The following is a 16,465-nucleotide window of genomic DNA, read 5'->3' as shown; positions in this document are numbered from 1 at the left end:
GTTTAAAACCATCAGCAGCTCAAGAGAAAAAATGCACTTTCTGCTCCCATAAGCAGTTACATAGTGGTCTGCTATGAGTCAGCATTGATTCCATGGCAGTATTTAGTAGGAAGTTACATTCATTTCCCACGGATCTTTTATATAATGCTTTCTAAAAGGCATTTCTTAAACTATTTAAGATTCCAGGTATATTTATTATTCTATCGCAAAGGTATTGAGGCTATCTCTCTCCAATAAAGTTTGAGGTCATTTTCGGTTTTAAGAAATACCATATTTGCCCCTCGGGGGATAAAGCGAAAAGGTAACAGGGAAAGAATGACCATATATTGTCTTGTGACCAAAAGGTTTTGAGAGAACAAATGTTTTTTCCTTTAGGATTGCTGGTGTTCCAAGAAACAGTGGATAACCCAGTAGTGAGTGCTAAAATCATATACAAATTTCATGTGAGTTGTTCAACATATATTTGGTCCTAAACAGTTGTGCAGGGAGGTAAGTGTGACACCAGAATCTCAACCTGTGCTCACTTTCCCTTAGGAGAAAACGAACAGACACAAAACCCCAAATGTGAACTTGTGAAGATTGGTGATAAAACACCATTCTCTGAGCAGGAATCCTCTGAAGGATTCTAATGTTTGTAGAAAGTAACTGGCTTGACCAAATAGTCTAGCTTTAGCGTTTAAATTTTAGTGATTTTTCCCCTTAGGTTTAAGAAAAGAAAAATATTCCAGAATTTGTGTCAATAGTTTTAAGCTGTGTATCTAAAAAAAGCAAAATATTCCCTGGATTATGTTATACACATAAGAGTTTTTCCCCCCCCAAATATCCAAACTCTGGAATTTTTTTATGGACTATTATTTTGGCATTTAAGGAGCCAGAGCATCACAGGGTTAAATATAAAGGTGCAGCTATATCAATATCATTATTTCTATACACATACACATGTCTAAGTATATGACTCCATAGGGGCTATGTCTAGTCACATCCATGCCCATGTGAGCAGGAGAAGTGGTTTCTTTGGAAACCAGTGGACCATTGAGTTTTTAAATGCGGGGGCAGTCCTTGAGCCACAATCAAGGCTTTTATAGTCTCGGAGTCATGGAAGCAGTTCAACTGCACAGTTGTGGTTCTCTTGGCTAATGCTGGCAAATGCCCTGCCCACCCTGTACACTGGTGCCAGCAGGGAGAACTCCCACCCATTGCCATTGAGTCATTCTTACTTAAAGCAACCCTAGATAGGGTCTCTGAGAGGATACATCTTTATAAGAAGCAGGCTCATCTTTCTCTCAAGGAAAGGATATGCGGTTTGAACCGATGACCTTGCAGTTAGGCCAGTGTCAAACCAGTGCTATCAAGACTCCCTTCTGATTTCTGCTCAGACAGCGTGGGGTACCCAAGAGGCATTCAATTGCAGGTGTAAACTGGCTTCAAGCTAAGGAGAGCCAGAACAGCTTACAGGGGAGTTACTTTGATATAGGTGTAATGAACACACACAAACATATATGGTATACACACAATATTCAATTCATATAATAACATCCTAGTTCACAAAATGTATCAGACATTAGTGACACATTCCTGTGTATGAATTTCCCAGAATATTGGCACATTTTTGAAGAATAATGTTAAAAGATGTGAGAAAAGTATTTTAGATAATAAGAAAAAAAATTGCTCCTTTCCTCCACTGGCTCTAACACAGTGACAGGCTGCAGATATGCTCAATGAAGCAGCCCTTTTGGTGGTGGTCTCTACAGTTTTATTTTGTACATAGGCTGAAAGTCCACTGATGTCCAATATGGTCACTAAAAAAATTTGAATGCATTAAACTTCATGCAACTCCGAGTACTTTCCCTAAATCTGTGCACAATTAGATTAGCTGAAGAAAACGGCACACTGCCATTTCCACCTTCATGATGTCAAGGCGCTCCTCGTCGCAGCGTACAAACACACTAGAGGATGATGACAGAGGCAGGGAGGTGGAAAGCGTCACAGCTTCCTGGGCAAGACGGCGGGCTCTGGCAGCACTGTTTGCGTCATTGGAGTTTTTCACCTGAGACATGTAGTGGTAATTTATTTTAAAACCCAATTTTCCATCTTCATCTTCAGAAACCATCTCAAAAGTATCTAAAAGAGTACAGAGAAGAAAAAGCACTGAAAAACATGGAACCTGACAGCTATTACAGCAATAAACATTACAAATAAATAATTTCCCCTTCTTCCATATATATGGAATAGCAGCAGCTATAAATGTTTATGCAGCATCTACATGCCCATGCTCACACCATGCTACATGGATGGAATATATACTTGAAGCAAAAGTGACGATTAACTTGCAATCTACATGTTAGACACACTGGTAGAATATATCAAGCAGCTAAATGACAATTCGAAGTAGTAATGATGCTTTTGAGTCATATAATATTTATGTCAAAAGAATTCCTAATACAAATGTTAATTAAAAGCAATCCCAATGGAATGTAGACGCATGGCCCTACTCCATATAAACAGCGGAATGAAAGAATTAGATTAGGACTTAATCTCTAATTCAGATTAACTCTGCTCATGGATTGAATTGCAATCCCCTCCAAAATACGTGTTGGAATTCTAAGCCTGACACCCGTGGATGTAATTCTATTAGTCCACAGGGTTTTCTGTGATGTTAACTGATGACATCGCAGCATAGGTATGCCCTAAATCTAATCCAGTCTGAGTTATAAAATGGGCACACAGACAGGAAACAACTAAATTTATTTCTTTAAAGCAATCTAAGAGTGTTATTTCTATTATAGCAGCACTAGGAAACTAAGACACCTAGCCAAAAAAAAATTTTTTAAGGATTATTTAGATAACCATGGGTAGTAAAAATACCATTATTAGGAGCAATGCTACCACTTGACCTGTGTTATATAAAATTTCAAAAATATACTGCCTATAGAGATATGTTAATGCTCTATTAGAATTAGAATTACTGCATTAGAAAAGGGGTAAAACAATCTGTTCTACAGTGTTACAGTTTAGATATGTTAACTACACAGATGAGGCTAGACAGCAAGGAGTGTTACATATCTTGTTCATAGTACTACTTTGCCTAGCTTCTTTCAGATATAAAAAGGAAATTTGGAGTTGGTATGGAAAGTCTCCAATTCTGTATAAGTAATACTGATAATTTATTTTATCACATGGTACATATCAAACAGATTGGCTCTCAGCAAGACTACAAATTATTTCTTAGTCAATTTACACATCCCAGTTACTTCATCTGCCCAACTCTGCTGATATTCATATGCTACAAACATACATTTCCTTTGACTTTTATGAGCAGAAAGCCACCACACAAAAATGGGCCATTCTCATGTCAGGAGGAAAACGTTTTACAGCATGTATCTGTAAGAAACAAGGACAGTGCTAGTCCAGTGGAAGAACTCTCACCTTCCGTGTGGGAGACCAGGGATGGACTCCTGGCCAATATGGGCACTCATGACCTGTTGTCAGTGAAGGCTTCTTTGTATCTGTGATCCTAATCTAGTTTCCGTATAACTTTCAGAGAAACACACAGGAAGACAAACCTGGCAGTGATCTACTTTAGAGGAACTAGTCAACGAAGTTTGATAGATCACAGAGGTCTCATCTCACTGTACTAGGTGGATCAGTTAGGAGTTGCCTCAACAGAAGCTAACAACAACAGAGACAACTGTGTTGAGTTAACAACTCAGTAGAGACAGAAAATTGCCTGTAGTTTATAAAAAGGTACTTAAAACCTCGGGCTAAAAATACTATAGACTGCTGTTTCTTCCCATTGATCTAGTTGAGGGAAATAGCAGAATTATGTCTAATGGAAGTAGAGGGGAAGCAACCAGCTGCTGGCTTTCTGAGATCTCATCTATACCAGCCAAGGCAAAGGGAAGCATCAGTAACTGCTTCCAGATTTATTTTAACATAAGCCTAATTTCTGGGGTTTTGAAACAAAATTCTCTCTACTGACTTGAGGCCCCAAATTCCATTCATAAAGCACAGTCCTTTAGTGCAGCAATAAAAATGAAAGGTTTCGATAGTTATGCTTTGGTAATCGGTTAGGGCAAGATGCGGACCAAATCTCATTCAGTGTAAACATCTAATCAGACAGCAGGTAAAGAAGTACAAGTAGTTCCTTTAGGCCAGTGGTTCTCAACCTTCCTAATGCAGTGACCCTTTAATACAGTTTCTCATGAGGTAGTGATCCCCCAATCATAAAATTATTTTCGTTGTTACTTCATAACTTTAATTTTGCTACTGTTATGAATCAGGCGAACCCTGTGAAAGGGTTGTTTGACCCCAAAGGGGTCGCGAGCCACAGGTTGAGAACTACTGCTTTAGGCTTTTGAATCTGAGTTGGGGCATGGGAAAGAGGGAGATATGAGTAGAAAATAGGCTGTCTGGCAAAGTGAGAAAATGTATAGAAATGTTACGCTTCAAACAAACCCATTGAGCCTGGTTTTTACTACTAGGCTATGAACCATATAGAGGAATAGGTCTGATGAAATAAAACAAAGGAATAGGTTTAATGTAACACTACGGACTACTCTTGACACATGGCCAAACTACTACAGTAGTTTTGGTTTATAACAGCAGGGGAAATTGTAGTTTTAAAGATTTGTACCAAGGAAATACAGTAATCAAACTATCATTACTTTGATTTGAGAGGTTTAACAAAATGAAGCCTATTTAATTTCTCAGCATACTTTACCTCCTACCTGTGATGCAGTGTGTGGGTCAATGGTCATTACTGGTCTATGGCCTTCTCTAGTAATTGTGCTAATTCTTCTACATCCCCTGGAAGACATATGCTTAATTCCCTTTATGTATTTTTAGCACTTAAATCTTAGTGCCTCGTAACTTGACGACTATGGCAGAGAATATTTTGTTACTTTGGTAATCACTTGTTGATAGTAAAATAATGCGGCTGAACGTTTTAGTTTATTAAACATGCCTGAATTCGTTGGTTGGCCTGGGCAGAAACATGAACCAAAAACTGCCGCATTCTTCCCGAACATCAGTTTATTCTGATCATTTCTTCTAATCTTAAAAGGATGAGTAAGACCTTTCAATAATCTGGCTTTGTGTCTTTATTAACTTTCAAATCACTTTCATTTGATCTTTATGGCAAACCTGGGAGGCAAACAGAGAATGCTAAATGCCTCACACTGAGGTTTCAAAGAATATGGCAGTGTGACAAAAATCTATGTTTTTGACTCTTACTTTCATGTTCTTTTCAATATAGTTAATGTTCTTTGGTCTGGTTCCCAAGCGGGGAAAGCAGATAAGTATAAAAAAAAATAGCAATGACAATCAATAGTTGAAATCTGAGTCTACTTATAGATAAGTATCTTATGAAAGGTAAAGATATGACCCTTCATCCATCCTTATATATTTGTCTAGAGTTTGGCAATAAGAAAAGTTAAAGCTGAATTATATGTCGTTATATTTTCCCAAAGGGACCTCATGGAAATCTGTAATGGTAAAGAAACTCAGATTTAGTTCAAAATTCCAGGATTTATCTTCTTTCAGGCCAGGATACAGAGCCACAGAAACCTTGCTTCTTTGACATTTAACCCTTTGTTTTTATTCCCCCACCCTCCACCAGTGTTTCCACAACCCTAATGAATTAATATCAAGTAAAAATATAAAGTAAAAACAGATAAAAGATACAGTTTCCATGTACGGAAGATGGTTCATGTTACAAGCAAGTTCAAATTCTTTAATTCTGTACCCAAAAGAACAAATATCAACGTGAAGTATGAACAAATGATTAAAATCGTAACTTACCAAACTGTAACTTCTTCATGACAGCCACATATTTTTCTTCAAGTGATTTTAATACTGACAAAGGTTTGGGTTTCACAGTTGCCTTCTTTGAGTATTCACCTAGTTTTTTTTCTGTTATTTAATATTTCAAGATAAAGAATATGGATATACATTTTAGAGATTAAAAAATAAAAAGAACTTGCTTCTAGAATCCTAATAAACTGCCAAACTCTTCACATTTACCTTCTGATTGTACCATTTTCAAAGCTCTTTTTCCCATTTCATATACATAAAAATAGGACCAAGAACCTTATAGCAACTTTAAAATATATTTAGGGAAAAACAGAAAGCAGTAAGACAGTAGATAACAAGTGGAATCATTTTAACAGTGCTAATCTATAAAAATACCCCTTTAAACCAAATTCTCACAGTCTCAATTTATACATGACTTTCTTATTTAATACTGTGATAGATAAGCTTATTGTGCCAACCTGGCCAAGAGAACATGTGGGATTAATAAAATTACAGTTTGATTGGAGGGCAAAGAGATAAATGGCTCTGTGAGCCCTGCCATTCTGTCTCTTGCTCTCTGGTGATAAAACAGCGTGCAGCTGCTAGTTCTCAGTCTCATCCCGTGAGCTATACTTGCCTGTGGGACTGCCAACCAGTGACACTGCCAATCGTGTCGCCAGAGCTTGAGGTTCCTTCGAGACCTGCTTTGCCATGCTGCAGGTGTAATACATTGCTTGGGACTGTCGGACCTTGTCCTCTTGCTGACTGTTGGGGACCCACCCTGCTGTTTGCTGCCTGTGGCTGGACTACGTGCACTGCTCTCCGGAAGACTCAGCTGTCTGCTTCCTTGACCTTGGACCCAGCAGCCCTCGTGAGTTGAACTGAGCCCTCTGCACGGCTGTATGGGCTAATTAGCTGTTACATGCCTTCGTGCTATATATAGCTATCATCATATATATATAAAATCATAAGTGTCCTAGTTTTGTTTCTCTAGAGAACCCTGTCTAACACAAATTCAAAAGCATTTAAAAATTTTATGACTTTATGTGGAAGGAAAGGAAGAAAAAAGTACGATGCATGCTGCCATCTTACTGAATTCACTCAGCAATTATGCATAATACAAATACTTTAAAATTAGATATTATCCATAATCAGCTTGACAACTTGATAGAAAAGCAGAATTTTGAGTAAGTAAGCTTGCTTGCAGCTAACAACATCGAGGAGGGAGAGGAGGGCCCGTGGCTAGAAGGAAGAGTAGCAGGGGAGAACAGCACTGCACCTTGATGGGCTCGCCGCACGCTGGTGGTGGCTGCACAGACGATCGCGGCAGTCTTCTGGATGTCTGGCACCAGAAGAGTAAGTCCTTCTGGCTCTTGATCAGATGTGTCTGGCTTTACTCCTGTTTTAACATTTTCCCTTTTAGATCTGGAAAGAAATAAAAAATTAAAATGGAAAGCAATGAATGGAAAATCAAAATTTTTATACTGAAAAAACAAAACAAACCTTAAAGTCATTAATAGTTGTTAAAAATCAAAATGTTAAATTGCATTTTGACATATATATAATATATATATATATGAGGGGGTTTCACAAAGTTTGGGTATGAAAGGAATTAGAAGATACAAAATTTTCCACGCCTATCATATATAAGGAGTAGTTTAAGTTAGATTCAGTACGCTTTTAAAGTCATGGAATAATGCCTCGGACAATAAAATTTGGGTATGTTTTTCCTCCAAATGTAAAAACAGACAAATTATAACACTGTAACAATGTCATAATATAAAAGATTCAGGCCGCTGATATGTGCTTGGATCCACACCATTAAAAACAGAGTACAGGCAGGCCTTGGTTGCGAACATCCAACTCAGAGTTAAGAATCAACACCCATACAGACTAGTATATTAAAATTTGTAGTACATACAAAAAATAGCTCTTAAATAACAAATGAGAGCCATTTCTCGAAATACACCAAAACATCACTATTTCTATTATGTTTTCTGTCTCTAGAAGCATTTCTTTAATGTGTTTAATGCATAAAAGTTATATTATATACTAAGGTAAACATTTGACTAGTATCATTTACAATTATTATTTAAGTACAAATCCTATATAAAACAGACTTAGGAGTGGAACTTGTTTGTATTATTTACTATTCATGGTTTAAAATCAACCCAACCTTACATCAAATTGTTAATCATAAGATACTTCATAGCAAGGCTTTCGAGTATATGACATCAAAACATTTCTTTAAATGTCTATGTAAAATTATTGTTCATTACATGTTTCACCGTAGAAAACAGCCTATCAATTTCCTTGTGTCTATCTCAACATATTAGTCACATAAATATGATGCCATTACTGCTTAGACGAAGTGGGCAGGGACCACTGTGAAACTATAAAAGATCGCTCGAGCCCTCTGCCCTCAAGTGGGTTCCAGCTTATACTGACTCTTGATAGGCTGTTTTCTGAGGCTGTTAAGTGTTCACTGAAGGAAAGAGCCTTGATGCAGCCAACAAGTGGCTGGTGGGTTTAAACTGTCGACCTTTCGGTCAAAAGTCCAATGCTAACCTGACAGTGCCACCAGGGCTCCTTGAAACATTATGCTATCCAAGTACATATAAGTCATTCTTTATCACAAAGACAAAAATCCGCGTGAGAGCATTGTTTCCGTGCTGAACAACAGCAGACAAGTAGTAAATTAGTAAGAGCCACTCATGTATATGGGGTATTTTTTTCTTTGAAAGTTCCTTGGGGGAAAAAAAAAAGAAAGAAAGTCCCTTGGGAAAAAAACTATGAGGTAAAAAAAGAAAAAGAAACAATCTCTAAACTCTAAGAGCACTTCAAATCCCTGAATGTTTTGAATTTCATTCCTACAGTGTTGTGAAAAGAATAATATCTACAAATAGCTTTACTCTAAAGTACAAATGATGTCACCTGGCAGCATAATTTAACTGGAAAGGTCTGTGTCACCGGTTCTTCTCTTGTACTATTTTCATTTTCCCTGACGTGTTAAAAGCCGTAGACTGTATGGACGTTTTCCTTTGCCACTACTTGGTACAGATGTTATATAGTAAATCTCTACAGTCATCAAGTTTTGTGCGTGAATACATGTGTTCGTTCACATGGGTACGGAAAGTACTGTAAACTTTTTGAGACTGAAAAAAGAAACAGTAGCTATTGATAGTATGAAATAAGATATTGCACCTTTTACAACGAAATATACAGTTGAGGCTACAGTTTAGTAGTGTAGTAGATGTGATCTTTTTTTAGCAAAAACATGATTATAAAGAAACATTAAGAGTCAAGAAAAGTGTCTAAGATGCTTAACAATATCCCTTAAGAATTTACAAGGACTACCTACTAAACATTATCTCTAATAACAGGGCTTAAACAGCTTGTAAATAATAGGGCTGTGAAATCAAAACAGAAAAACAGCAAGTCGAGTGAGAACACCAGCAGAGTTGGAGTTATGGCTAAAATAAGATAAAGGTGATTCCCTAGTAAAATACTGATGATCTATCTTCAATTGGGTGGATCCATTGTCCTTTTAAATAAAATTTTACTTAAACATATCTTGCCAGGCAGGAAGTAAGGATATGGGAGTTTGGATTTATATTCTCCTTAAAGAAACAAAAACCTCTGGGGTGGCGAGAAAAATCTATCAACGTAATTCAGAACTTCACATAGTCACCACACTAACATACAAGTTACATACACATAAGAAAACTACAGATTCTGAGTTTCAATCCCTATTCATGAATACCAAATTCCCTAATGCTTCTTTTTTTAAAATGGTTCATTCATAAGAAAAAGAATTCTATTAAAATATGTGAGAATCTACAGAAATTTAAATATTATTTTAGACCAAAGACATAGAAAAAAATCACATGCATCTCATATCGAAGACAATGGCTGAATTATAAAGCACACGTTTTAGACCTTAACATCAAATTTTGAGAAAAATTTTTTTTCTTGGAAAGTCCTTTGGATAAAAACATATAGGGGGGGGCGGGGGGAGAGAAAGTAGCAATCTCTTAACTTCAAATACCTGAACAACATATACTACCTGCCTCAGGAGAACCAGATCTGGACACAGTCTGACATTAAACTACAGCCAACACTCTCTTTTCTACAAAAGTTGTAGGTTACTGTCAACCCATATGGAGGCCCAGCTCATGAAAAAAGGCCATACCTTGGCTCACATCCTGAAGTCTGTGTGAAAAGCTATTTGAGTTCAAGGCACCTAGCTGGAAGTAGGTCTTTGAGACTGACAATGGATCCAACATGGTAAAAGCAATCAGCGACGGCCGCTACCATGGTATCCGCTGCTTTGTGCAAACGTTGAATCTGGTTGTGATCACTGCCCTGAAGAAATACGAGGAAGCAACTGAAGTTTCTACCATGGCACAGAATTATCTCCAAACATTTCCACTATACTGTGAATTCCACTAAGCAGCAACAAATTAAGCAAGTTCTGGCTCTGTGACATCATGTGGATGAGGATGTGAGCAAAACAGGGCAATCTTTCTTGTTAACAACAACAACAACAACAAAAACAAACGAATGAAAGAAAGAAAAAATCTCAATTGTCAGTTGTATGAACTTCCTCTGCTAATAATTAATTTAGATATTCAGGAGGCTAAACATACATCAAAATTATGTTCTTTGTGATCTTTAAATGAAAAATAGCTTAAATCAGCTCTTCTCTTGGTTGAACAAAAGTAAAGACCCTGTACTCCTAATTCTAAAGCCAAAATGATCACACAGTTGAAATAAATACTTTGAAAGTAGAGTCACTTGGAGAAGCAACCTGGAGGCTACATGATGAAACGTTCACACTGAGAACTATTCAGAATTAACACGTTACATGGAGATTCTAAAACAATGAATCATCAACATATACCTATGCTCCTCAGTTCCAAAGCCTTTTACCAGAAACTATGGTTTAAGACAATTATGATTAAAACTATGTGGAAAGATGGCAACCTACATATTACTGTGGTGAATCGTTGCTTGTAAAACACCTTCAGAAAGCATGAAAATAGCCCTCCAAGCACTCTAGTAAACTGGGTAAAGATCTCCATAAAATGAATGCATTCAGCAATTAATTTAAAGCTTAGCTTTAAACTGCTAGTCCTTTTCGTTTTCACATAAAGTCTTTCTTAAACTTAAGTTCCAGTTTTAGTACCTAATATTTTAAAAATAAAAATTGATTGCAAATATCTTCCTTGACTTCAGAAGTATATCAACAATGTAAGAAGGAAGCACTCAAATACAGGTATAAAATGCCACAGGACATAAGGAAAAGTATTGGACATTACTTGAAACAGCACTGTCATAAATAAATGCTTCAACAATTTACCAAGATCGACCTGAGACAGAGATGTTAAAGTACGTTGGCACCTTCCCTTTCCCACCACATAAAACGTAGATGTGAACAAGTCAGCTTCTCAAGGTCATCAATACATGAAGGGAGGGGAAAAAACCCTACTGACTAAGAAAGCAGAGGAATCTTTCATTTTTATGTAGGGGTTGGGATTAAGAAGCAAAAAAGGAGAAACTAAGAGGTGTTTTTCTACAGAAATCAAAGCAGGAAGAATTCAAGCATAATTGATAGAAGATCTAGGTGAACCAGTTTAATAAAGGTGTTAAAAGTGTTTGATAGAAAATATGCTTTAAAAAGGTAGGTCAACTAATTTTTTTAGATAGTTAAGTATTTTCTACAAGAGAATTAAGTTATTATAAAATATGATAAATTTCCTTCTCGCTATTTAGCTTCAAAATAGCATCAACGCCCCCTCCCCACCACCACAAAAAGGATGTTTGCTTTAAAGTTGTTAAACAATAAGTGCAATGTCCAGAACATTTTACACTAAGGTGTCATTGTTACCATGTCCTGATGATTAGCAATCAAGATTTGGCCAGCAAGTCCCACTTCCAATTTTTTTTTAGCAATACTATCAAATATAAGCTCGATGGATTTGTGGATTACGACTATATGGCAGAGATATGAGTTTATAAAAAATTAAATATATTAAATATGCATATTTGCCAATGATAGTCCAGTAGAGTAAGTCTGAATAGGAGATCAAAGGTAAAATAACTGCTTTTATTTTAGCTCCAAGGAAGCTAGAAGCAGCCACATTGATAAAAAATGAAATAAATTCTGACGGCTGTACTTGGACTTCCTTTCACCAGGAGTGTGAATGAATTTCACATTATACAATCGTATTGAAATCCAAGTGAAAGTAATACATATAAACAAGCACAATCATCTAAACCACATGAGCTGCTTTTGACTGTTCTTAAAATAGTGTAAAATAAAACAATGGCGAACAATTGCTCATAATCAGAAAATGTTTTTGCTTACTTTTAAAATATCAACCATTGATATATAAACTTTCAAATCTTATGAATTACTTCTTGACAGAGTTAATGATATTAGAAATGTAAGGCATAATAATAAGATAGTTAAAAACTCTCAGGGTATGGGAACACAATAGTTTAAGGTAGGCACCACATACATATTGCCCTAATCGGAACAAGCAAGATACCAAGTCAGCATGAAAAGATCCAAGAAAACCATACATCAATAAGAAAATTTCAAGAGTAGTTTTCACTATTCTTTTTTTAGCAAGAAAAACTTCAAATGGGTAAATCTGACTTTTCACTCTTTGCATTGAAGTGATAGTAATATAAATGTGCTGCCTCTTCATGTATTAGATCACAAAAAGTGAATGAGCCTTAGTTTGTTTTAGCAATCTAAATCAAAACCAAACCCACTTTTGATTGGAGAATGTATAGGACAGAGCAGAATTGGGTCTGTGGGGTTCTCAGAACTGTAACCTTTATGTGGTCAATAGTCTAACATCTAACCACAGTGCCACCAAGGCTTGTATTTTTTGCAACCCAGTAATTATTAATTAGACATGATTTTAATGTTATACATATGTAGTGAAATATACTGCCTTTTAATATTGTATTATAGTACTACTTTAAAAAATATTAAGGTATTGAAAAACATGGGTCAAAGGGAGATATAAAAACTCTCTAAAATGATGTTCCATGTACTTCTACAATGATCAAAGCAAATTTTTTTAATTAAAAAATATTTTACTTCATTAACAACACTTAAATTTTATTTTTATATATGCTAAAGATGAAAAGCCATCTCAGAAACATGTTCCCCTTGAAGCACAAACTTAATTGCTTCTGGGAAGTAAGGAAAGCCAGTGGATAGATGTACTCAAATGGGACATTTAGACAACTGAGTTCTTACGATAGCCACGCCACTAAGGACCTAGCACGAGTCACAAACTCAATGGACTATTTCCTTCAGCCATCTATACATAATATGGATATATTGCTAATTGAAATCTATCCAGAAATAGTCATCACATGCTAAATTTTGGCACAAACCTTTATATTTAGCAATTAACAGGGCTTGAGATTTTGTCAGAAACAATAAAGGTGGCAAAACTGTTCTCAAAAATAAAGCGCACTTAGGGCAATTATGTAAGGTAACATAAAATAATCATTTTATGTAATGTTATGCGACAGTGGCAGAACTGCTAAATCAATTTAGTATTTCATCAGAGGATAACTGCTTTTCAGGAACAAGTTGAAGATCAATTCTGTACATTATACAAGGGTGAAGCCTATGTAATAAATTAATTTGGTAGATGGTAGCAATGGGTTTTAAAAATAGAAGTATCTGGTCAACTTTTCATCTTCATACATATTGTTTTGCACAATGAACAACACACAGGGATTAAGAGACTGGGAAAGGTGTCCCAGGTTTACTAAGACATTTTAATGTTTAATCTCTAAGTAAGTTTCGTTCTCTGTCAAACAAGAAGTATCAGTGGTTACCTGGCAATACAAAGCAAAATGATCAAATAGACATGACAGTGCTTCTTAAACTACCCTGTTTCCCCGAAAATAAGATGGTGTCTTATATTAATTTTTGCTCCCAAAGATGCGCTAGGTCTCATTTTCAGGGGATGTCTTATTTTTCCATGAAGAAGAATACGGTACACATTTATTGTTTACTATTTTATTAAAAGAGACCTCGCACTTCCTGTCTGCTCCAGCTGCGCTGTGGCCAACAGTAAGCTGCGCCCACTGCTTCAGTCCAGAGTCCAGAGTTACAGTAGCTTCAGGGGACGTTATTTTGGGGGAGGTCTTATTTTTTGGGAGGTGCCTTATATTTCAGTGAGAGGCAAAACTGTAAGTAGCTCTTATTTTCGAGGGATGTCTTACTTTCGGGGAAACGGTATTAATGCAACACAAACACTCTATGTTTTATATAACTATTTATTATTCTGTATTATTCTGACTCCACCTTACAGTAAGCACAGAGAGCAGACTACAGCTACTCCATATGGAGCCCAAGGTTGTAAGTAATCTTTATGGAAGCAGCTTGTCATGTTTTCTACCATCAGGTATCTGGTAAGCTTGAAGTGCCAACCTTTTGATATGCAAACCAAAACCATTTCAAATTGGTGGAACAAAAGGCATGAAAGAAAAAATTAAAATTTGACATTGCTGTAAACCAGGGATTAAAGACCCACATTCTTCTGATACAGATAAGGATATTATTGTTGGGTCCACACATCTTCGATGGATCTTTCCTTACCCACAAATATACCAGCTAACAATTTGGGGTCTCGGTCTTGAGAATTTTCACCACAGAGAGAGTAAGTTGATCCAAGAATTTTTTACTCCTGTGTAAATCACCAATCTGACAATTAGGAAAAAAACGTTTACCAGATTTTGACGGCCTTGTTCTTTGTATGAAATGAGGTGGGTGGCACAGGCACTTGGTGCTGCATTAAAAAGCATCACATCAGTGGCCTTTGGCATGGGGGCAACACTATTTACATCTGGTACACATCCTTTGTTTCCTACTTTTGAATTTCTCCCTCTTCCTCCTTTGTCTCTAGGGAATGGTTTCTATTGCTTGTAGGGCTAACTATTAAAAGCATTAAATGAAAAAACATTATTAAAGTATCTAACTCGCCAAACATTAAGACTTTTTAATAAAAATAAATGAAAAGAAAAACATCAACAACACTAGCAATGTTTTCCTGCATCAAGTAAGGGGGAGAAAAAGGAATTCTGTCACACAGTAATTGAATACCACCGAGAGTATATGTTCTTGGTGGGCAATGACTTCATTTCTTGTTGCTGTTCTGCATAAATAGCAGACACTAGTCAAGCACAATAAAAATAGCTATTAACTGATAGGTTGTTATTAGGTGCTAACAAGTCAATTCTGACTCGCAGTAACTTATGTACAAAAGTAGGAAGCACTGCCAGTTCCTGAGGCATTCTCACAATCGTTACGTTTCATGCTATCATTACCGTCACTGTGTCAATCCATCTGCTCCACAGTCTTCCTCTTTTTCATTGACCCTCTATGTTATCAAGCCTAATGCCCTTCTTCAGGGACTAGCCACTCCTACTCACATATTCAAAATGCGTGAGATGGATTCTGGCCATTGTTGCATATCCTGGCTATAATTCTTTCAAGACAGATTTGTTCATTCTTCTATAAGTCTGTGGTTCTTTCACAATCCTTTGTCAATACCATAACTCAAAAACATCAACCATTCTTCAGCCTTCCTTATTCATTATCCAGCTTTTGTATATATACAAGATGATTGAAAAAACCATGACCTAAGGTCAGGCACAACTGAGTCCTCAAATGACATCTTTGCTTTTTAATACTTAATAAAAAACCCTTTGTCATAGAGTCAATTCTAATTATGATTTCTAAGATTATAAATCTTTATGGCAATAGGCAGGCTCATCTTTCCATGTGGAAAGGCTGGTAGATTTAAATTGCCAACCTTGGTGCCCAAAGATCTAACCCAGAGCACCACCAGGGAGCCTTTAACACTTTGAAGAGGTCTTTTAATAAATTAATGTAGAATCAATTTAACCAGTTTGCCATCCAGTCAATTTGGAGGCACAGCAACCTTGTAATTGTGTGTAGAACTGCCCCGTAATGTGAGCCAGGCTGAAAAGCCTCATGGAAGCAGACTGCCACATCTTTCTCCCAGAGTCGTTTGTGAGTTTTAACCACCAACCTTCTGACTAACAGCTGAGACCTTTCACCACTGATTCATCAGGGCTATAGCTAATTAAACTGCAAAAGTCCCCATTATTTTCTATAAGATCTTGATTAAGGTGTTACACACTTTCTCGGAAATAAAGTGGAAAAGAACCACATATATTATCCACGCAAATGACATTACAGAGAATACTTAGGCTTATTGTTTACCCTACCAATTTCCATACCTGTTTCTCAAACTATCATTAAAAAGGATCTCAACTGAAAAAGCACAAAATTTCTTTTTTTATTAAATACTTTTATTGGGGGCTCTTACATCTCTTATCACAATCCATATATTCATCCAGTGTGTCAAGCACATTAGCACATATGCTGCCACCATCATTTTCAAAGTATTCTCTTCCCACTTGAGCTCGATATCAGCTCTCCATTTCTTCCCCATCCGTCCCCCACACGCCTGCCCTCACGAACCCTTGATAAGTTATACATTATTATTTCCTTATCTTACATCATCCTCCGATACCCCTCACTGCTGTTTGTACCCCTGGGAGGGGGTTATATGTCGATCCTTGTGATCGATTCCCCTTTCTCCCCCCA

General features: G+C 36.7%; 1 protein-coding gene across 1 annotated transcript in view; it reads right to left on the bottom strand.

Moving 5' to 3' along the window:
- Nucleotides 1-16,465, bottom strand: part of BIRC6 (baculoviral IAP repeat containing 6) — a 203,808-nt gene that overhangs the window by 19,951 nt on the left and 167,392 nt on the right. Inside the window, exons 66-68 of the mRNA XM_045287023.1 lie at nucleotides 7,070-7,215; nucleotides 5,800-5,910; nucleotides 1,904-2,121 (exon numbers count right to left, since the gene is read on the bottom strand). Of these exons, the coding sequence (XP_045142958.1) occupies nucleotides 1,904-2,121; nucleotides 5,800-5,910; nucleotides 7,070-7,215 (475 nt within the window). The remainder of the gene's footprint in view (nucleotides 1-1,903; nucleotides 2,122-5,799; nucleotides 5,911-7,069; nucleotides 7,216-16,465) is intronic.

The sequence above is a fragment of the Echinops telfairi genome, unplaced genomic scaffold, assembly GCF_000313985.2.
Source record: "Echinops telfairi isolate 266 unplaced genomic scaffold, ASM31398v2 ScPeMD7_10;HRSCAF=50, whole genome shotgun sequence".
Taxonomy (NCBI): Eukaryota; Metazoa; Chordata; class Mammalia; order Afrosoricida; family Tenrecidae; genus Echinops; species Echinops telfairi.
Note: the sequence above shows the minus strand (reverse complement) of the source record. Positions and strands in the feature narration are given on the sequence as shown.